Source organism: Muntiacus reevesi, chromosome 1, assembly GCF_963930625.1.
Source record: "Muntiacus reevesi chromosome 1, mMunRee1.1, whole genome shotgun sequence".
Taxonomy (NCBI): Eukaryota; Metazoa; Chordata; class Mammalia; order Artiodactyla; family Cervidae; genus Muntiacus; species Muntiacus reevesi.
In genome coordinates, this window is record NC_089249.1 from 217,724,171 (window position 1) to 217,748,179 (window position 24,009).

Here is a 24,009-nt window from a genome sequence, read left to right on the forward strand (position 1 = left end):
CCTTGAAGTCTCTGTTCAAATGTCACTTTGTTTTTAGATCTTCCTGAGCTCCCAGTTAAAATAACACACCCATCCCATTCTTTTTTATACTTGCTTTTCCCCCCACCCCCATGTAGTACTGTAATTGTAGCATGTTACAAATGCTCTGTCTCCTAACATTTAATTATTTTATTTTAAATTTTTCATTCCTAGCTGTCACCATCACCACATGGGACCAGGGAATGATACCCGGTTTTCAAATTTTCTTCTTCTGGGATTATCAAATGAACCAGAATTACAGTCCCTCATATTTGGACTTTTCCTATCCATGTACCTGATCACTGTGTTTGGAAATCTGCTCCTTATCCTGGCTGTCAGCTCAGACTCCCACCTCCACACCCCCATGTACTTCTTCCTCTCCAACCTGTCCTTTGTAGACATCTGTTTCACCTCCATTACTATCCCAAAGATGCTGGTGAATATACACACACAGAGCAATGTTATAACTTACGCAGATTGCATCACCCAGATGTACTTTTCCACACTCTTTGGAGGCTGGGACAACTTTCTTTTGGCTGTGATGGCCTATGACCGCTTTTTGGCTATTTGCCGCCCCCTACACTACATGGTCATCATGAACCCTCGGCTCTGTGGACTGCTGGTGCTGGTGTCCTGGACCTTGAGTGTCTTAAATTCCTTATTACAAAGCTTAATGGTGTTGCGACTGTCCTACACAGACTTGGAAATCCCCCATTTTTTCTGCGATCTCAATCAGATGGTCAAACTTGCCTGTTCTGACACTTTCCTTAATGACGTTGTGTTGTATTTTTCCACCGGGTTTCTGGCTGGTGGTCCCCTAGCTGGAATCCTCTACTCGTACTCTAAGATAGTGTCCTCCATATGTAGAATCTCATCAGCTCAGGGAAAGTATAAAGCATTTTCCACCTGTGCGTCTCACCTCTCAGTTGTCTCCCTGTTTTATTCTTCAGTCCTAGGAGTGTACCTGATCTCTGTTGCTACCCACAGTTCACATTCAAGTGCAGTAGCCTCGATGATGTACAGTGTTGTCACACCCATGCTGAACCCCTTCATCTACAGTCTGAGGAACAAAGACATAAAAGAGGCTCTGAAGAGAATGTATAGAATAATAGATATAAAGTGGACAACTGTCCCAAAGATGAAAAAATGCCCTTGATTGTAGAATTCAAATGCTTGGAACAAGAAACTGACTTTTTCGATTGTTTGTTTTTGATCAGTGTGGAATAGGATTTACTTCCATATATTTCCTGGGATTTCTATTTTTTTTAATTCCACTCTTCTATGCAGTTTCAGTAACTCACTTTATCAAGCTCTCTGCACTGTCTGATATATAGGTAGCTTTTCTTGTGCTTTATTTTCATGTATCCCACTCCCAATTGTTTTCTCAATTTTGGATTATAAATATTTGGAAATTTCCATATCCTTCAAGAAGCAATGTGGGTTTTTAAAAAATATTTTCTTCTTAAATGACAGATAGCATGCCACACAATTTTTCCTAGCTTTCCTGAAAGAGTAATTGTGAGTCATCTTTCTCATATAAATAAAACTATACTTGGTATCTAAAACTATTTATGCCTTGCAAATAGAAATTGAGACACAGATGTAGACAACAAAGACATGGACACCAAGGGAGAAATGGGGGGTGGGATAAATTGGAAGCATGGGATTGAAACACATAACAAACTACAATGTATAAAATAGATAAGAACCTATTGTATAGCACAGGAAACCTCACTCAATGCTCTGTGGTGACCTAAATGGTAAAGAAATTCAAAAAAGAGAGGATATATGTCTACATATAGCTGATTTGCTTCACTGTACAGCAAAAACTAACACAACCTTGTAAAGAAACTATACTCTAATAAAATTTAAAAATAAATAATTTCTGTAATATTGCATGAGAAAATATGAAACCACACTTTTCACTTTGGGATTGTTACTCTTTATATCACTACTTGAACTGCTCTTTCAGAAAATGGGAGCTGTGTCATGGTCCCCTTTCAGCATCAGCCTACTGACAACGATGCTATAGGCTAGGATACCCTGGGTAACTTGCCTCTGGTCTTGGGATTCTGATCTGAGACAATGTTTTGGTTGAAATAACACTTGTGTTGTACTACTTGTTGTTTTAATTGAAATATAAATGACATGACATTACATTAGTTTCAGGTATACAATAGTTATTCTTTGATATTCATATATATCACAAACTAATCACTACCAGTAATGCTGAAGAAGCTGAAGTTGAATGGTTCTATGAAGATCTACAAGACCTTCTAGAACTAACACCTAAAAAAGATGTCCTTTTCATTATAGAGGACTGGAATGCAAAAGTAGGAAGTCAAGAAACACCTGGAGTAACAGGCAAATTTGGCCTTGGAGTACAGAATGAAGCAGGGCAAAGGCTAATAGAGTTCTGCCAAGAGAAAGCACTGGTCATAGCAAACACCCTCTTCCAACAACACAAGAGAAGACTCTACACATGGACATCACCAGATGGTCAACACCAAAATCAGATTGATTATATTCTTTTCAGTCAAAGATGGAGAAGCGCTATACACTTAGCAAAAAAAAAAGACCGGGAGCTGACTGTGGCTCAGATTATGAACTCCTTATTTCCAAATTCAGACTGAAATTGAAGAAAGTGGAGAAAACCACTAGACCATTCAGGTATGACCTAAATCAAATCCCTTTTGACCATACAGTGGAAGTGAGAAATAGATTTAAGGGACTAGATCTGATAGACAGAGTGCCTGATGAACTATAGACGGAGGTTCGTGACACTGTACAAGAGACAGGAATCAAGACCATCCCCAAGAAAAAGAAATGCAAAAAAGCAAAATGGCTGTCTGAGGAGGCCTTACAAATAGCTGTGAAAAGGAGGGAAGCAAAAAGCAAAGGAGAAAAAGGAAAGATATACCCATTTGAATGCAGAGTTCCAAAGAATAGCAAGGAGAGATAAGAAAGCCTTCCTCAGTGATCAATGCAAGAAATAGAGGAAAACAATCAAATGGGAAAGACTAGAGATCTCTTCAAGAAATTTAGAGATACAAAGGGAACATTTCATGCAAAGATGGGCTCAATAAAGGACAGAAATGGTAGGGGCCTAACAGAAGCAGAAGATATTAAGAAGAGGTGGCAAGAATACACAGAAGAACTGTACCAAAAAGATCTTCATGCCCCAGATAATCATGATGGTTTGATCACTCACCTAGAGTCAGACATCCTGGAATGTGAAGTCAAATGGGCCCTTATGAAGCATCGCTATGAACAAAGCTAGTGGAGATGGAATTCCAGTTGAGCTATTTCAAATCCTGAAAGATGATGCTGTGAAAGTGCTGCACTCAATATGCCAGCAAATTTGGAAAACTCAGCAGTGGCCACAGGACTGGAAAAGATCAGTTTTCATTCCAATCCCAAAGAAAGGCAATGCCAAGGAATGTTCAAACTACCACACAATTGCACTCATCTCACACGCTGGTAAAGTGATGCTTAAAATTCTCCAAGCCAGGCTTCAGCAATACGTGAACCATGAGCTTCCAGATGTTCAAGCTGGTTTTAGAAAAGGTAGAGGAACCAGAGATCAAATTGCCAACATCCGCTGGATCATCGAAAAAGCAAGAAAGTTCCAGAAAAAATCTATTTCTGCTTTATTGACTATGCCAAAGCCTTTGACTGTGTGGATCACAATAAACTGTGGAAAATTCTGAAAGAGATGGGCATACCAGACCACCTGACCTGCCTCTTGAGAAACCTGTATGCAGGTCAGAAAGCAACAGTTAGAACTGGACATGGAACAACAGACTGGTTCCCAATCAGGAAAGGAGTACATCAAGGCTGTATATTGTCACCCTGCTTATTTAACTTCTATGCAGTGTACATCATGAGAAACGCTGGGCTGGAAGAAGCACAAGCTAGAATCAAGATTGCTGGGAGAAATATCAATAACTTCAGATATGCAGATGACACCACCCTTATGGCAGAAAGTGAAGAAGAACTGAAGAGCTTCTTGATGAAAATGAAAAAGGAGAGTGAAAAAGTTGGCTTAAAGCTCAACATTCAGAAACCGAAGATCATGGCATCTGGTCCCATCACTTCATGGCAAATAGATGGGGAAACAGTGGCAGACTTTATTTTTCTGGGCTCCAAAATCACTGCAGATGGTGATTGCAGCCATAAAATTAAAAGACACTTACTCCTTGGAAGGAAAGTTATGACCAACCTAGACAGCATATTAAAAAGCAGAGACATCACTTTGTCAACAAGGTCCGTCTAGTCAAGGCTATGGTTTTTCCAGGGGTCATGTATGGATGTGAGAGCTGGACTATAAAGAAAGCTGAGTGCCGAAGAATTGACGCTTTTGAACTGTGGTGTTGGAGAAGACTCTTGAGAGTCCCTTGGACTGCAAGAAGATCCAAGATCCAACCAGTCCATCCTAAAGGAGATCAGTCTTGGGTGTTCATTGGAAGGACTGATGATGAAGCTGAAACTCCAATACTTTGGCCACTTGATGCAAAAAGCTGACTCATTTGAAAAAACCGTGATGCTGGGAAAGATTGAGGGCAGGAGGAGAAGGGGCCGAAAGAGGATGAGATGGTTGGATGGCATCACCAACCCAATGGACATGGGTTTGGGTAGACTTTGGGAGTTGGTGATGGACAGGGAGGCCTGGTGTGCTGTGTTTCATGGCGTCACAAAGAGTTGGACATGGCTGAGTGACTGAACTGAACTGAACTGAACCACTACAATAAATCAAGTTAGCAGTCATTACCATACATGGTTACATTTTTTTCACATGGTGAGAATTTGCAAGATTCCCTCTCCTGGCTACATTAAACTATAAGGTACAATTACATTAATTATAGTCCCATGTTGTACATTATATCCCCATGACTTATTCATTTTAGAACTGAAATTTGTACTTTTTTGACAATATTCATCCATGTTTGCTCAATCTCTACCTCCCAGCTCAGGCAACAATCTGTTCTGTAACTCCATATGCTTAGGTGTTTTATTTTTGTTTTCATTTGACTGAATAGTGAGATCATAAAGTATATGTCTTTTTCTCTCTGACATATTTTACTTAGCTTAATGCCCTAAAATTCACCCATTTCGTTGTAAGTGGTAAGATATTCATTCTTTCTAGTGGTTGAATGATAGTCAGCTTCTGTATTTTCGTAGTTCCACATAAATTTTAGAATTATTTGCTCTAGTTCTGTGAATGTCATGAGCATTTTGATAAGGATCGAAAGAATTAATACTATTAAAGTGTCAAAAAACCTAAAGAATATCCAGATATAATGCAATCCTTATCAAAGTATCCAGTATGTTTTTCACAGAACTAGGGAAAATAATCTTAAAATTCATATGGAATCACAAAAGAATGAATTGATGAAGCAATCCTGAGAAAAAAGAATAAAGCTGGGGTTATCACCCTTCCTGACTAGACTACAACAAAGCTACAGAAGTCTAAAAGCATGATACTGACCCAACAAATCTGATACATATCAGTAGAACAGAATAAAGAGTCCACAAATAAAACAACACATCTATACTCAATTAAAGACAAAGGAGATAACAAAATACAATTTTTTCAACAAACGATGCTGGGAAAACTGGACAGTGACATGTAAAAATATAACATTAAAACATTCCCTCAAACCATATACAAAAACAAACTCATAATAGCTTAAAGTTCTAAAGTTAAGCCCTCACACACACACATACACACAAAATCCTAGAAGAGAACATAAGCATAACATTCTTTGACATCAGTTCAGTTCAGTTCAGTCACTCAGTTGTGTTCAACTCTTTGCGACCCCATGAACCAGTCTGTTGTTCCAGTCCAGTTGTTCCATGTCCAGTTCTAACTGTTGCTTCCTGACCTGCATACAGGTTTCTCAAGAGGCAGGTCAGGTGGTCTGGTATTCCCATCTCTTTCAGAATTTTCCACAGTTTATTGTGATCCACACAGTCAAAGGCTTTGGCATAGCCAATAAAGCAGAAATAGATGTTTTTCTGGGACTCTGTTGCTTTTCCTATGATCCAGCGATGTGAGGTGTCAAATGTATGTCCCTGAGTACAACACAGGCTAGATCAGTGGATTCTCCAGTATCCTTCTCCATGTGTGATTCCTGGGAGGAGACGTCCCTGAGAGATCACAACTCCCTGCCCTGGTGGCAGGACAATGCTGGACTTGCTGTCCTTAGGGTCCTCTGATGTCACATTGAGCTAAGTAAATGCATACCTGGGACTTAGTCACAGCTGCTCTTACTTAATACACCAATTCTATTACATAGGTGGAATTTCCCTATTTATAGATAAGGAACGAGAGGCCTAAAAGAGTCATTTCCTGTCAGGAAGGAAATTTTCAAAAAATATGTGTAGCATCTTCCCACTAGCTAGCAATTTTACACATAGTAGTGTATACATGTCAGTGTTACATTCACAATTTGCCCCACCCTCTCCTACCCCCACTGTGTCCACAAGGCCATTCTCTATGTCTGATCTTCATTCCTTCCCTGCAGATAGGTTCATCAACATCATTTCTTAAGATCCCATGTATATGCCTTAACATATGATATATGTTTTTGTCTTTCTGAGTTATTTAATTCTATATAACAAGATCTGAGCTCATCTACCTCACTACAATTGACTCAAATTTGTTCCTTTTTTGGCTGAGTAGTATTCCATGTATACATGTACCAATTTTGTTATCCATTCCTCTGTTGATGAACATTTCAATGTGTATGTGTTCAGTTGCTTAGTCATGTCTGATTCTTTGTGACCCCATAGACTGTAGCCATCAGACTCCTCTGACCATGGAACCTTTTAGGCAAGAATACTGGAGTGTGTTGCCACTTCCTACTCCAGGGGATCTTCTTCCCAACCAAGGAACTGAACCCACGTCTCTTATGTCTCCTGTATTGGTAGGTTGATTCTTTACCACTATGCCACCTGGGAAGCACGTTGATGGACATTTAGGTTACCTTTAAGTCCTGGCTATTGCAAACAGTGCTGCAATGAACTTTTGGGTGCAAATATCTTTTTGAAACATGGTTTTCTTCAGATATAAAGCCATGAATGGAATTGCTGGGTCATACAATAGTTCTATTTTTAGTTTTTCAGGGAACCTTCACACAGTTCATATTGCCTATATCAGTTTCTATTCCCACCTATGGTATAGCAAGGTTCCATTTTCTCCTCACCCTCTCTATCATTTACTGTTTGTAGATTTTTGTGATGATAGTCATTCTGACTAGTGTGAGGTGATAGCTCATTGTAGCTTTGATTTGCATTTCTCTAATAATTAGTGATGTTGAGCATTTTTTCATGTGCTTTTTAGCCATCTGCTTGTCTTCATTGCAGAAATGTCTATTTATGTCTTCTAACCATTTTTTGATTGGGTTCTTTTTTAATTGAGCTGCATATGCTCTTTGTATATTTTGGAGATTAATCCCTTGCAAACTACTTTCTGTGTAAATATTTTCTCCCATTCTGAGCCTGGCTGTTTTGTTTTCTTTATGGTCTCCTTTGATGTTCAAAAGTTTTAAAGCTTAATTAGATCCTATTCATTTTTGTTTTTATTTTCATTACTCTAGAAGATGAATCTACAAAGATCTTATTGTGATTTATATCAGAGAGTGTTCTGCCTATGCTTCCCTCTAAGATTTTTTTATAATATCTGGCCTTACATTTAAGTATTTAACCTATTTATAGTTTGTTTTTGTGTATGGTGTTAGGTGGTGGTGGTTTAGTTGCTAAGTCATGTCTGACTCCTGTGATCCCATGGACTGTAGCCCACCAGGCTCCTCTATCTATGGGATTCTCCAGGCAAGAATACTGGATCCAATTGCCATTTCCTTCTTCAAGGGATCTTCTAGGCCCAGGGATTGAACACAGGTCTCCTGCATTGCAGGCAAATTCTTTAGCACTGAGCCATCTGGGAAGCCATATTTCCGGTATCTACCTTCAAAATAAGAATGCTTAGGGTGTCAAGGTAATGTTTCTAATTATACATGAAGATGTCCAGTTCTCCCAGCACGACTTTTTGAAGAGACCATCTTTTCTCCATTGTATATTCTTGCTTCCTTTTTCATAGATTAGTTTACCAGAAGCACCTGCTTCAGGCTTTAAATCCTATTTCATTGACCTATATATCTGTTTTGTGATACCACCATACTCTTTTGATTACTATAGCTTTGTAGTCTACTCTGAAATCAGAGAACCCAATTCCTCCAGCTACTTTTTTTTTTCTCTTTTCTTTTGAAGTAAAGGATTATATAGGAATGCAAGATATTTCTGTGTATTAACTTTGCATCATCACATTGTTTGGTAAACTCTAGTCATTTTCTGGTAGTATAGTATTATGGCATCTTCAAACAGTTATGGTTTTACTTCTTCTTTTCCCTATTTCTTTTTTCCCTTATTGAGCCTGGCTGAAGGCTTGTCAATTTTGGTTATTCTTTATAAAAATCAAGCTCTCAATTTTATTGATCTTTTCAATTTTTGGTCTGTTTCCATTTAGTTTCTACCACTATTTCCTTCTACTGACTCTGAGCTTTCTTGGTTCTACTTTTCTTAATTCCTTTGGATGGTAACCTAGGTGATTTATATGAGAATATCCTTATTCCTTGAGGTACACTTGTGTTGGTATTAAAATCACTCTTACAAGTTTTTGCTGTATCCCTTATATTTTGGAAATTTGTGCTCTCATTTTCAGTTTTTTTTTCTTGAGAAATATTTCCTGATTTCCTCTTTGATTTCTTCATTTTCTCATTAGGTTTTTAATTATATGCTTTTTAGTTGCCATAGGTTTGTGTTTTTCTCATTTTGTTTCCTATAGTTGCTTTCTGGTTTCATACCACTGTGCTCCAAAAATGCATAGTGCAGTTTCTATACTTTTAAGATTGAGAAGACTTGTTACCTGGGTTGTCATGTGATCTACTCTGGAGTATACTCCATAAGCACTATAAAAATGTGTTTTTTTTTTAATTTAATGTTCTTTATATATTTACTAAGTACAACTATTCTAATGTCATTTAAGACCACTGTTTCCTTAGTGATTTGCTGTCTAGATGATCAGTCCATTGATGAAGAGGAGTTGTTAACATTTTCTGTTGTTCTTGTATTATTGCTGTTTCCCTTCATATAAGTGAATATTTGCTTATCCTTTAGTTTCTCTTATCTTAGGTATACAAAGTGAAAGTTGCTCACTCTTTGCAACCCCATGACTTTACAGTCCATGGAATTCTCCAAGCAAGAATACTGGAGTGGGTATTCCTTTCCCTTCTCCAGGGGATCTTCCCAACCCAAGGATCAAACCCAGGTCTCCTGAATTGCAGGCAGATTCTTTACCAGCTGAGCCACAAGGGAAGCCCTAGGTATATATATGTTAGCAAATATTTTTAATATGTACTCTTCTTATTTTGATTCCTTTCATATTATGTAATGCCCTTTGTCTTATGCAATAAAGGCAAATTTTCTTTAAAGTCTATTTTTTCTGGTATGGATATTGCAACCCCCCTTTCTTATAATGTTCATATACATAAAATACCTTTTCCATTCCCTTCCATTCCATTCTCTTGCATTCATTCTTTGTGAAAATTTGTCTGAAGTTAGTCTCTTGTATGCAGTATATATATGTGTGCTAAGTCGCTCAGTCATATCTGACTCTTTGTGACCCCATGGATTGTAGCCTGCCAGGCTCTTCTGGCTGTGGAATTTTTTAGGCAAAAATACTGGAGTGGGTTGCCACTTCCTTCTCTAGGTGATCTTCCCAACCCAGGGACTGAACTTGCATTTTCCACATTTCCTGTATTGGCAGGCAGTTTCTTTACTACTGCACCACCTGGGAAGCCCAGCATATAAATGGGCTTTGCTTTTTTATCCACTCAGCTACCTTATGTCTCTTTATTGAATCACTTATTCCATTGGCACTTAAAGTAATTATTGATATGTAAGTACTTGCTGAAATTTTATTACTCATTTTCCAGTTTTTATAGTTCTTCTAAAATCATTCAGGATAATAAATGTCATTTGAGAAAAATCTTTAATTAACCCATGTTGTACCACAAAATTAATAAAAATTTCCAAGTCTTTCCTCTCCAAGGCTGAGAAAAAACTTTGTGAATGTAGGAAAATGCACAAATAAAAATGGAAAAGTAGGGAAATGGACAAAAGAAAATGAACAAAAAATCAGCAGATAGAGGGGGAAACTTAAAATAGTGTGTATACAAATTGTCTGAAGTGTTCAAATCAAAGAAATGGAAATTTTAAGAAATTAATACAAACAGCAAGTTCAACACCCAGAATCTGATCAAACAATAGGGATTCCTTGTTTCAAGGTTTTGCATCATTCTTCAAGGATGATTCTTCAGATCCAGAACAATTTTCCTTTTTATAACCGCCATCTGAAAGAATCTTTTCAGAGCACTTTTTATGTCTTTATTTCTCAGACTGTAGATGAAGGGGTTCAACATGGGTGTGACCACAGTGTACATCACCGAGGCTGTTGCACTTGAGTGTGAGCTGTGGGCACCAGCAGAACTAAGGTACACGCCTAGGCTTGAACAGTAATATAAGAAGACAACTGAGAGGTGCGATACACAGGTGGAAAATGCTTTATATTTCCCCTGAGGTGATGAGATTCCACGTATGGAGAACACTATCTTAGAGTAAGAGTAAAGAATACCAGCCAGGGGGCCGCCACCCAACAGCACTGATGTAAAATACATAAAAACATCACTAAGGAAAGTGTCACAACAGGCAAGTAGTACAACCTGTTTGATTTCACAGAAAAAGTGGGGGATTTCCAAGTCTGTACAGAAGGACAGCTGTAACACCAGCAAGCTTTCTAACAAGGAAAACAGGGCACTAATGAGCCAGCACACCAGCACCAGCAGTCCACAGAGTCGGGGGTTCATGATGACCGTGTAGTGCAGGGGGCGGCAGATGGCCAAGAAGCGGTCATAGGCCATCACAGTCAGCAGAAAATCATCCAGTGCTGCAAACAGCATGTAAAAATACATCTGGGTGATGCACCCTCCATAGGAAATAGCTTTACTCTGGATCTGTATATTTATTAACATCTTTAGGATTGTTGTGGTAGTGAAACAGATGTCAATAAAGGACAAGTTGGAGATGAAGAAGTACATGGGGGTGTGAAGATGGGAGTCTGAACTGACAGCCAGGATGATGAGCAGATTTCCAAACACAGTGATCAGATACATGGAGAGGAACATTCCAAATATGAATGGTTGCAGTTCTGGTTCCACTGATAATCCCTGAAGAAGAAATCCTGAATTTTGTGTATCATTTCCTGGTACCATGTGCTGGTGTTGATGACTAGGAATAAAAAATACATATATAATTTTGCACAAATAAGTATTATTATTTAAAATGCTACAATGTATATTTTAAATCATGTATATGTAAAGTTGGACTTCCCTGGTGGCTCAGACCCTAAAGCATCTGTCTGCAATGTGGGAGACCCGGGTTCAATCCCTGGGTCGGGAAGATCCCCTGGAGAAGGAAATGGCAGCCCACTCCAGTACTCTTGCCTGGAAAATCCCATGGACAGAGGAGCCTGGTGGGCTATAGTCCATGGGGTTGCAAAGAGTCGGACACGACTGAGCGACTCCACCATATGTAAAGTAAATACGTATAAAACATATAAGAGATGTTTTGCAACATCTCTGACTAGGAATTCTGTTAGAGAGGGAGGAAATATACAGACTTGTAGGAAAGTCTGTACAGACTGAGTAGGAAATATACAGACTGAATAGGAAAAGATATCTAAAGTCCTCAGGTAGTCCTAGATTGTTATATGGAGAAAATTTCCAGACTTTCTCCCGAGGAATCATGCATTAAACAGTTGTAATGAGAAATATTTTATGCATTTGAGGAACATATAGTGAGTACTGGCCATTTTCTAGGCATAAGATTGTGAGAAACAAAAGGCAAATGATATAATGACTGAAAAATATAAGCAAATAAATATTGCATATCATGTGACATAGTGACATATGTGAAGATAGAAAAACAGGTATAAAAAGAATGGATGAGGGTGTTATTTATTACTGAGAACTCAGGAAGACCTAAAAATGATGAAGACAAAGTTATAAAGCTAATGTTAGTTATTAATATATATGCATCTAAAACAGAGGAACTGACATGTATAAGGCAGTTTTTGAGATCTAAATGGAGAAAGCTGACAGCAACACAAGAAGAGTAGTGGATTTTAACACCCTGCTTACATAGTGAATAGATCATTGAAACATAAAGTCAACAGGAAATAGTAGCCTTATATGAAACATTGGGTCTGAAGGACAAATTCTTCTCAAGTGCAAATGGACCTTTCTCAAGAATACACCATGTGTTGGCAAACAATACAAGTCTTAATAAATTTAGAAGATTGAAATTATATCAGGCATTTTCTGATCACAATGGTATGAAACTATAAATCAACTATAAGAAAAAGTTGGAAAAATCATAAATATATGCAAGTTAAACAATGTGCTACTTAACGATTGGAATATTACAAATCAAAGGAGTCATAAAATTTATGTATACAAATAAAAATGAATGTATGACATACTCAAACCATTGTGATAAAACAAACTTAGTAATAAGAGAGAATTGTATAGTAATCCTTACCTACCACAAGAAACAAGAAAGATCTAAACAAATAATCTAACTTTACATCTAAACGAAATAGAAAAGGAGCAAAGAGCCAAAAGTCAGTAAAAGAAAGAACATAAAAATCAAAGCAGAAATAAATAAAATGAAAACTATAAAGAGGATGGGAAAAAATCAATGATTTGGTTCAATCAAGCTGGGTCTTTGAAAAGATAAACAAAACTGGCAAAACTTTATTAGACTAACTATGAAAAAAGAAGAAAAAACAAGTCTCTGATGAATAAAATCAGAAATAGGGACTTCCTTGGTGGTCCAGAGGTTGAGATTTTGATTTCCTGTGCAGAGGATATGGGTTAAATGCCTGGTCATGGAGTTAAGATCCCTGTGGCCAAAAAACCAAAACATAAAATCAGAATCAATATTGTAACAAATTCAATAAAGACTTTAAAAATCATCCATGTTAAAAAAAATCAGCGATAAAAGAGCATAAATAGCAATAAATGCAGTAGAATTACAAAGGATTATGAGACTATTATGAACAATTATAAGCCAACAAATTAGGCAACCTAGATAAAATAAACAAAATCTTTAGAATCACACAACTATAGACTGAAGGTAGAGAAAATCTGAATAGATCACTTATTAGTACAGTTATTAAAGCAGTAATCAAAAAGTTCCCCCAAATGAAAGATCCAAGATGAGACAGTTTCAGGCATGAATTCTACAAAATATTCAAAGAAAATTTAATATCTACCCTCCCCCAATTCTTCCAAAAAATTAAAAGAGAAAAGACCATCCTTATGAATTTTGTGAGGCCAACTTTATCCTGATACCAAAACCAGACCACAACAACAAGGAAAATAAGAAAATTTTAGCCCATTATTTCTGATAAATGTAGAGCAAAACATCTCAACAAAATACTAGCAACTGAATAAAAAAATACATTAAAAGGACCACACACCATTATTAAGTGGGATTTGTTCCTGTGATGCAAGGATGGTCTAACATCTGAAAAGTAGTTAACATGAAAATCCATGATAAACTAATGAAGAATAAATACCATATATAACTCCATATTGATGCAGAAAAGATGCAGATGTTGAAAGAGTGTTAAAATTTCAATAACCTTTTATGATAAAAGCTCTCAAAAAAGTCAATATAGAAGGAACATACCTCAACATAATAAAAGTCATCTATGACAAACCCACTGCTAACATCTGAATCAGTGTTGAAATACTGAAAGCTAGCTATCTTAGGTCAGGAACATAACAAACATGCCCAGTCTCCCCATTTTTATTCAGGATAGTATTGGAATCCTGACCAGAGTACTCGGGCAATAAAATAAATAAAAGACATTTGAATTAGAAAGGAAAATGTAAAATCATCACTATTTGCAGATAACATGATTTTATGTGTAGAAAACCCTAAAACCATTAGAAATAAATACAATGAAGTTAGAGGATATAAAATCAATATATAAAATTGTGTTTCTATACAGTAACTGTGAACTAAAAGGAAAATAAAATAAGAAAATCATCCTATTTAAAATTGTACCAAAAAGTATAAAAATTCAACTCAGAGTGGTTTAAATTTTTATAATTAGACCTGAGAAACCATAAAACTTCTGGAAAAAAACACAGGCTATCACTCCAGGCCCATGAGAATGGCTGTTATCAAAAAGACAAGACATAACAAGTACTGAAGAGAATGGGGAGAAAAGATAAATCTTATGCACTACTGGCAGGAATGTAAATCAGTGGTGTCACAATAAAAAATAGTATGAAGGTTTCTCAAGTTTTCAAAATAAACGACCATATCATTTAGCAATTCTATTTCTGGGTATTTATGCCTCCCCCCTCGCCCTCCCCAAAAAACCCCTCAAACACTAATTTGAAAAGATATATGCATGTCAATGTTAGTAACAGCATTATTACAATAGACAAGATATGGAAGCAACCTAAGTGTGTATGGATAGATGAATGGGTAAAGAAGATGTGGCATGAGAGAACAAGATGGCAGAGAAGGTGGAGGCAGAGTACATCTCTCTTCAGTTACATCAGGAATATACCTTCAAACACAGAAGATCTTGCAGAACACCAGCTGAGAATGGGCACAAATACTTGACCACCAGAAAAGAATACATAGCACCACACAAAATTTGGTAGGATGAAGGAAATGGGAGGAAAAGAGGAGAGTGAGCAGAACCGCACTTGCACCTGGGGGTTGGGGGAACTGAAGCAGGGGGTCAGATCCCCACATCACGGCAACTGTTTGGGAAGGAGGAGAAACATCTGAGGCTGGTGGAGAGTGAAGTGGCTGTTCTGTGACAGTTTGAATGGAATGAGAATCACACAGACCATCCTTGTTGCAGCCGTACTTACCTCAGACAGGGATGCAAGTCCCTTAGAAAGCGCAGTGGTTGGGAGCTGGAGTGTACAGATCGGAGAGCAATCCCAGGGCGAGGTCTGCTATTGACTGCAGGGTGGATGGCCCAACGGGATGTGAGGGAGGAGATCACAGAGGAAAGTGCCTGTGGAGGAAAATCCAGCAGCCATGAAGGCCAAGCGATACTGCTGAGTCATGTGTAGGGGTTGGAGCCATCACTGTAGCCTCTTTCTCCCCATGGGGCCAGCACCAGCAGCTGAACAATAGAGAGAGACCCCAGAGCAAAAGACAAGGCCCCCAGGGGGAGGGGATTTAAGTGCCTGATGTGCCGAACAGCTGAGAAGGACCCCAGCCAGAGAAGGACACTTTAAGTCCCTGAATGGGCCTAGCAACAAAGAAGGATCAGCCAAAGAGGCTCTCTGATTTCCAGCTGCCAGAGGCTAGAAAAATCCTCTGATAGGGCCATAGCTCCTGTGGCTGAGGCAGTTGGTGTCCCTGCACGCTTAGCGGTGCCAGAGTCCCCGTGATCCAAGCAGCTACAACACCTCCACTCCGGGCAGAGCTGCCAGAGGCTAGCAAGGGAAAAAAAAAAAACACACCAAAAAAACACCCTAATAGTGCCACATCTCCTTGACAATGTGCCTTGACAAAGCCACCTGTGCCTTTGCTTACCTGGCATAGGTGATCCAGACAACCGTACCACCTCTATGCTTGATCTCTACTGGGACAGAAATTCCAGAGGCTAGAAAAACCCTGAGAGCACTGTAATTCCTGCTGCCCTAGCTGCGGGCTCTTCTGAGTCCCTGGTGCTGCCAGGGCCCCTGCGGTCCAAGCAGCTGTGCCACCTCCATGCCTGGTCCTCACAGGGGGCAGGGGTCCAGCAGGGCAGCCTCAGAGGCAAACCCTGTGGAAAACTCACCTACAGAGGTGAAGATAAAATGACAATTGAAACCCAGGGGGAGTGTGGCTGAGCAAGATGACCCTAAATCTTCCCACCAGCTGTATAAGCTGCAGATTCAATCCACACAGTCAACTAAGCAGACTCTGTCTATGGAATACATAAAAGGATAATGACAGTTTCCAAAAAAGAAAATGCACTAGCTCTGGCAGCTGTGAACATTGGAGGCAAGAACACACAGGAGTAAAACCAGATTAGAGTCTGAGCTGCCCCCACACTGGTCCAGAGACCAGCCCAGTATTGGAGGGCAATAGAGAGAGATGAGGTGGGCTGTGATTCACAGCAAGGGAAAGGATGCTGACAACTGAGACTCAAGAAAAACATCTATTATTATATTTTGACTTGTTCTGTAGTTGCTACTGGTGTTTTCTTTCCTTTTTCATTTTTTTCTCACTGTTGCTGTAGTTTATTTTATTAGTACTATTAAAGCTATTTAAGCTTTTGAGAATTTTTAAAATCACACTTTTTATGTCTTTTGTATACCTCTGCCTCTGTCTTGGCCTTTTGCAGTTCTATGGGATTTTTATTTTTAAATTTTTAGAATTTATTATTATTATTATTCTATATTTATACTTTTGTTCGCTTGTATTATTGTTCTATTCCCATTGTAGTTATTCCTTAATATATATACATTTTCTTTATCTACCTCTATTTAACTTTGCTTTTCTAGCCTTTCTTTTTCCTTTCCTTTCTTTTTCGCACTACGTTGGTTAGTTTTTGTTTTCATTGCTTTATTCCCCAGTTGGCACCTGCTTTGGTTTTGTTTTCCAGTTTTTCCTTTAGTTACTTTTGTTTTTAACTGGTTGATATCAATTTTGGTTTCCTTTGCTTGCCAAGTCAATCTGTTGTACTTATTTTTTTAACTGTTTGGTTTTGTATATGTGTGTATATGTGTGTGTGTATTCCATTATTTTTGTTATTATTTGCCTGATTTAGTATTTGCCATTTGTCTGGGCTTCATCTTTTGTTTCTTATTTTTGTTTTGGTGTGTTTGTTTTAATCCCCTTTAATGCCATAACAAACCACCTGTTGAATCTCCATTCCATGGCCAGAAATCAGGCCCTGAGTTTTTGGAGTGAGAGGACTGACTCCAAGACCCTAGACTGCCAGAGAACTACCTATCCCAGGGAGTATTAATTAGTGAGAATTCCCACAAAGGCCTCCACCTGTGTACAAGAACCAGCGTTATCCACTTCCACCAGGACTGTCTGCAGGATGCCTCACCCAAACAACAAACACAATAAAAACACAAACCCAGTCATCAGCAGACAGGACGACCACCTCACACAGCCCTGCCCCTCAAATGGGGAAAACAAAACAAAACACAACACAACAACAACTCACCTCCTCCCACCAGAACACAAGCACAAGTCACACCCAACACAAAGCCGACACAAACCAAGGGACCACCCTTATCATCCACCAAGGGCAGAAATCAAAAGGAAGAAGTAATTCAGCCTCAAAGCCTGGGATAAGGAGACCTCAAACACAATGCTTTTTAAAAAAAATAGGCAGAGAAATATTGTGCAGATGAAGGAAAAAGCTAGAAACCCACAAGACCAAATAAACAAAGTGGAAACAGGGAAGCTACCTGAAAAATAATTCAGAGTAATGATAGTAAGGATGATCCAAAACCTCAAAAATAGAATGGAGGAAATGCAAGGATCAGGTAACACATTTAACAAAGATCTAGAAGAAATAAACAGACAGACAGAAAACACAGTTACTGAACTTGGAAGTACTCTGAAAAAGATCAGTAGCAGAATATCCGAGGCAGAAGGACAGATAAGTGAGCTGGAAGATAGAATGGTGGGAATAATTGCCAAAGAGCAGAATAAAGGAAAAAGAATGAAGAGAACTGTGGATAGTCTCAGGGACCTCTGGGACAATATTAAATGCACCAACATTTGAATTACAGGAGTTCAGAAGAAGAAGAGAAAAAGAAAGGGTCTGAGAAAATTTTTGAAGTGATTATAGTCAAAAATATCCTAAATATGGGACAGGAAATAGTCAATCAAGTCCAAGAAGCATAGAGAGTCCCATAAAGATAAACCCAAGGAGAAACATGCCAAGACACATACTAATCAAACTAACAAAGACCAAACACAAAGAAAGAATATTAAAAGCAGCAAGGGAAAAACAACACGTAACATACAAGGGAAACCCCATATGATTAATGGCAACTCTTTCAGCAGAAATTCTGCTGGCTGGCCAAAAGAGAATGAAAAAATATACTTAAAGTACTGAAAGGGAAAAATCTACAACCAAGATTACTGTACCTGGCAAGGACCTCATTCATAACTGATAGAGAAATAAAAAAACTTTACAGACAAGAAAAAGTTAAGAGAATTTAGTACCACCAAACCAGCTTTACAACAAATATTAAAGGGACTTATATAGACAGGATTCACAAGAGAAGGAAAGACCTACAAAGATAAACCCCAAACAATTAAGAAAATGATAATAATAACATATTTATCAACCATTACTTTAAATGTAAATGAATTAAATGGCCCAACCAAAAGACAAAGACTGGCTGAATGGATACAAACACAAGAACATATGACATATGCTGTCTACAAGAGACACACTTCAGACCTAGAGACACATACAGACTGAATGTGAGAGGATGAAAGAAGATATTACATGAAAATGGAAATCAAAAGAAAGCTGGAATAGCAATCTTCATATCAGACAAAACTGACCTTAAAGTAAATAATAATGCAAGAGATAAGGAAGGACACTGCATAATGATCAAGCTATCAGTCCAAGAGGAAGACATAGAAACTATAAATATCTGTGCACCCAATACAGGAGTACCTCAATACATAAGACTAACACTAACAGACATAAAAGGAGAAATTGAAAGTAACACAATAATAGTAGGGGACTTTAATGCCTCACTTACATCAATGAATAGATCATCAAAACAGAAAGTAAGGAAACACAAGCCTTAAATGACACATTAGACCAGATGAATCTAATTGATATCTTCTGGACATATCACCCAATTGCAGAAGAATGCCTTTCTTTTCAAGTGCACATGGAACATTCTCCATGATATACCACGTCTTGGGTCATAAATCAAACCTCAGTAAATTTAAGAAAACTGAAATTTTATCAAACATCTTTTCTGACCACAACACTATGAGACTAGGTATAAATTACAGGGGAAAACAACTGTAAAAAACACAAACACATGGAGATTAAACAATATGTTTCCAAATAATGAACAGGTTACTAAAAAAATCAAAAGGGAAATTTAAAAAATCCTAGAAACAAAATAACAATGAAAACACAACTCAAATCCTATGGGATGCAGCAAAGTCAGTTCTAAGAGGGACGTTTATAGCAATACAATCCTGTCAAAAAACAAGAAAAACATTGAATGTATAACCTAACTTTGCATCTAAAACAACTAGAAAAAGAGGAACAAAAAAATCCCAAAGTTAGCAGATGGAAAGAAATCATAAAGATTAGAGGATAAATAAAAGAAAAAGAAATGAGGAAACAATAGTAGTGATTAATAAAACTAAAAGCTGGTTCTTTGAGAAGATAAAGAAAATTGACAAACCTTTAGCCAGACTCATCAAGAAAAAAAAGAGAAGAATCAAATCAATAAAGTTAGAAATAAAAAAGGCGAGGGTACAACAGACAACACAGAAATACAAAGGATCATAAAAGATTATTATGAACAACTATATGCCAATAAAATGAACAACCTGGAAGAAATGGACAGATTTTTAGAAAAGTTTAATCTTCCAAGACTGAACCAGGAAGAAATAGAAATTATGAACAAGCCAATTACAAGCAGTGAAATAAAATCTGTGAAAAAAAAATCTTCCAAAAAAACAAAAGCCCAGGGCCAGATGGCTTCACAGATGAATTCTATCAAACATTCAGAGAAGAGTTAATGCCTGTCCTTGTAAAACTCTTAAGAAACTGCAGAGGAAGGAACACTTCCAAACTCATTATATGAGGACACCACACTGTAATACAAAACTGACAAAGATAACACAGAAGAAGAAAATTACAGGCCAATATCACTGATGAACATAGATGCAAAAATCCTCAGCAGATTTCTAGCAAACAGAATTCAACAATACGTTAAAATCATACACCATGCTCAAGTCAGATTTACCCCAAGGATGCAATGATTTTTCAATATATGCAAATCAACGTGAAAGATAAAAACCATATGATAGTCTTATCAATAGGTGTAGAAAAAGCCTTCTGTAAAATTTGATCTCTGGTTCCTCTGCCTTTTCTAAAACCAACTTGAACATCTGGAAGTTCATGGTTCATGTATTGCTGAAGCCTGGCTTGGAGAATTTTGAGCATTACTTTACTAGCATGTGAGATGAGTGCAATTGTATGGTAGTTTATGATAAAAACAACTCTTCAGAATGGGCATAGAAGGAGCCTACCTCAACATAATAAAAAGGCCATATAGGACAAATCCACAGCAAACATTATTCTCAATGGTGAAAAGCTGAAAGCATTTCCTCTAAGATCAGGAACAAGACAAGAGTGCCCACTCTCACCGCTATTGTTCAACATAGCTTTGGAAATCTTAGCAAGGCAATCAGAGAAGAAAAAGGAATAAAAGGAATTAAGAATGGAAAAGGAGTAAAACTCTCACTCTTTGCAGATGACAGGATACTATACATAGAAAACCCTAAAGATACTATCAGAAAATTACTAGAGCTAATCAGTGAATTTAGCAAATTTGGAGAATACAAATCAACACACAGAAATCACTTGCATTCCTGTACACTAACAATGAAAAATAAGAAAGAGAAATTAAAGAATCAACCTCATTCATCATTGCAATAAAAAGAGTAAAATATCTAGGAATAAACCTGAGGAGACAAAAGAGCTTTGTACAGAAAACTATAACACACTGATGAAAGAAATCAAAGCAGACATCAGCAAATGGAGAGATATGCCTGGGTTGGAAGAATCTACATTGTGAAATGACTACCAAATGCAATCTTCAGGTTCAGTGTGGTCCCTATCAAATTATTGATGGCATTTTTCACAGAACTAGAACAAAAAGTCTCACAGTACTTATGAAAACACAAAAGACCCATAATAGCCAAAACAATCTTGAGAAAGAACTTGAAGAATCAACCATCCAGATTTCAGACTAAGCTACAAAGTTACAGTCATCAAGACAGTACGGTGCTGGCACAAAAACATACAGACCAATGGAACAAGATAGAAATTCCAGAGATAAACTCCCACACCTGTGGGTACCATATTTTTGACAAAGGAGGAAAGAATATACAGTGGGACAAAGATAGTCTCTTCGATAAATGCTCCTGGGAAAACTGGACAGTTGCATGTAAAAGAATGAAATTAGAACACTTCTTAACACCACACACAAAGATAAACTAAAAATGGATTAAAGACCTAAATGTAAGACTAGAAACTATAAAATTCTTAGAGGAAAACATATGCAGAACATTCAATGACATAAAACAAAGCAAGATTCTCTATGACCCACCTCCTAAAGTAATGGAAATAAAAACAAAAATAAACTTAAAAGCTTTGCACAGCAAAGAAAATTATAAACAAGATGAAAAGACAACCCCCAGTGTTAGAGAAAATAATAGCAAATGAAACAATTGACAAAGGATTAATTTCCAAAATATACAAGCAGCTCATACAAATCAATACCAGAAAAAGAAACAATTCAATTAAAATTGGGAAAAGGACCTAAACAGACATTTCTCCAAAGACGTACAGATGGCTAATAAACATGTGAAAAGATGCTCAGTATCAGGCTTATTATTAGAGAAATGAAAATCAAAACAACAAGATATCACCTCGCACCTGTTCAGAATGGCCATCCTCAAAAAACCTACGAACAATAAACACTGGAGAGGGTGTGGAGAAAAGGGAACCCTTTAATACTGTTGGTGGGAATGTAAATTGGTGCAGCCAATACAGAAGATTGTATGAAGATTCCTTTAAAAACTTGGAATAAAACTACCCTATGGCCCAGCAATCCCTGAAACATATACCCTGAGGAAACCAAAATTGAAAAAACTAAACAAAACCAAAAAAAACATGCATGTACCCCCATGTTCATTGCAGCACTATTTACAATAGCTAGGACATGGAAGCAACCTAGATGTCCACTGACAGATGAATGGATAAAGAAGCTGTGGTACATATACACAATGCAATATTACTCAGCTATAAAAAAGAATGTATTTGAGTCAGTTCTAATGAGGTGAATGAACCTAGAGCCTTTTATACAGAGTGAAGTAAGTCAGAAAGGGAAAAACAAGTATCATATACTAATGCATATATATGGAACCAGTAATGGTACTGATGAAATTATTTGTAGTGGGGCAGTAGAGACACAGGTATAGAGAACAGTTTTATGGACATGGTGGGGAAGGAAAAATAGGATTGGACATATGAAGAGATTAACATGGAAACATACATTACCATACATAAAATAGATGACCAATGAGAATTTGCTGTAAGACACAGGAAACTCAAACTGGGGCTCTATAATAACCTAGATGGGTGGGATGGGGAGGAGGGACGGAGGTTCAAAAAGAGGGGGCATAGATATACATATGGCTGGTTCATGTTGACATTTGGCAGAAACCAACACAATGCTATAAAGCAATTATCCTTCAATTTAAAATAAATAAATAAGACAGGAAAAAAAAATGTGGCATGTATCTACAATGGAATATGGCATGGCTAAAATAAAAGAAGAAATCTTAACATTTTTGACAAATGTCCATCTGGACCTCAAGGTTATGATGGAAGGAAATAAGTCAGATACAAAAAGACAAACACCCTATGATTTTAGTCATGTGTGGTATATAAAAAAGAAAAAACATTAAAGAAATAAACAAACAAAATTCACATAAAAAGAAAGAGATATAGAGAAATAGAATAGTTAGAGGAGGAGAGGGGATGTAAATTTGATAAACAGGGACAACTATGTGGTTATGGTTGGAAACTAACATTTTGGTGGTAAATACGCTGTAGAACTCAAAATAAAATATTGTACACGAATACTTCATAATGTGATCAATTAATATCACTTCAATTAAAAAATTACATAGAAACAGCAAGCAATACCAACTGATTGAAGATTGAAGGCAGGAGGAGAAGGGGACAACAGAAGATGAGATGGTTGGATGGCATCACTGACTTGATGGACATGAGTTTGAGCAAGCTTTGGGAGTTGGTGATGGACAGGGAAGCCTGGCGGGCTGCAGTCCATGGAGTCACAAAGAGTCAGACATAACTGAGCGACTGAACAGACCTGAACTGAACTGACCAAATGATAATTCTCTCAAGGACATATAAACATGAAGATCAGTATTTATATGCCCATTTTATGTCTAGTATTTAAGGAAACATAAAAAAAATTAAATGGAGAGTAAGAGGAGAGATCTATACATCAGGGATAAAATAATCTAGAATACTAAGGTAATTTTGCGAGATTATGATGAGATAGACTCTTCTCTGGTTCTGGCAGCATTCCAAACTCAGTTTGGAACCATTACCAAACCATATCCCCTTAATGTCCAGAATACCTAATAAAAGAAGTAGGATAAAACTCACAATTTATTATCTAGAGAAACAAATAATATTTTAGAATGTTATGACATTTTACTGATTAAACTTTCCATTAGATAAACGCTATTAGAAAATAAACTCTCAATTCACAACAGAAAATATATAAAATATAACAACCAGTGAACATTTTTTAAAGATGAAAACGTGGAAGATTTTAAATGGTATTATGGGTAAAATTTTGGGCATCAGAAAACTGAGTTTTAAATTTTGAATCTACCACATACCAGTTGCTTGTCCATAGGGAGCCAACTGAACCATTGTAAGTGCTAATATTCTCTTTTATTTATTCATTTTTAAGCCTATAGAAATCAGTATTCCCAAGTGGTCTCCCATCATCCAAGTACTAACCAGTCTTGACACCGCTTAGCTTCTGAGATCAGAAGAGATCAGGT

At 37.3% G+C, this 24,009-nt stretch overlaps 2 protein-coding genes across 2 annotated transcripts; one reads left to right on the plus strand and one right to left on the minus strand.

Moving 5' to 3' along the window:
* Positions 1-208: 208 nt before the first annotated feature.
* Positions 209-3,611, plus strand: LOC136167298 (olfactory receptor 7A17-like; the record flags this gene model as incomplete). The annotated part of the gene is made up of 2 exons (XM_065934822.1): positions 209-1,116; positions 3,581-3,611. Coding segments are annotated over exons 1-2 (939 nt in total), but the record flags the coding sequence as incomplete, so codon positions are not given.
* Positions 3,612-10,379: 6,768 nt separating this feature from the next.
* LOC136157335 (olfactory receptor 7A17-like) lies at positions 10,380-11,348 on the minus strand. The gene has a single exon (XM_065919256.1). It carries the CDS (start codon positions 11,346-11,348, stop codon positions 10,380-10,382), a length of 969 nt encoding a protein of 322 aa, XP_065775328.1.
* Positions 11,349-24,009: the final 12,661 nt, after the last annotated feature.

Excerpts from the sequence above, each read along its gene's own strand:
- LOC136157335 (XM_065919256.1), bottom strand. The coding sequence starts at position 11,348 with ATGGTACCAGGAAATGATACACAAAATTCAGGATTTCTTCTTCAGGGA.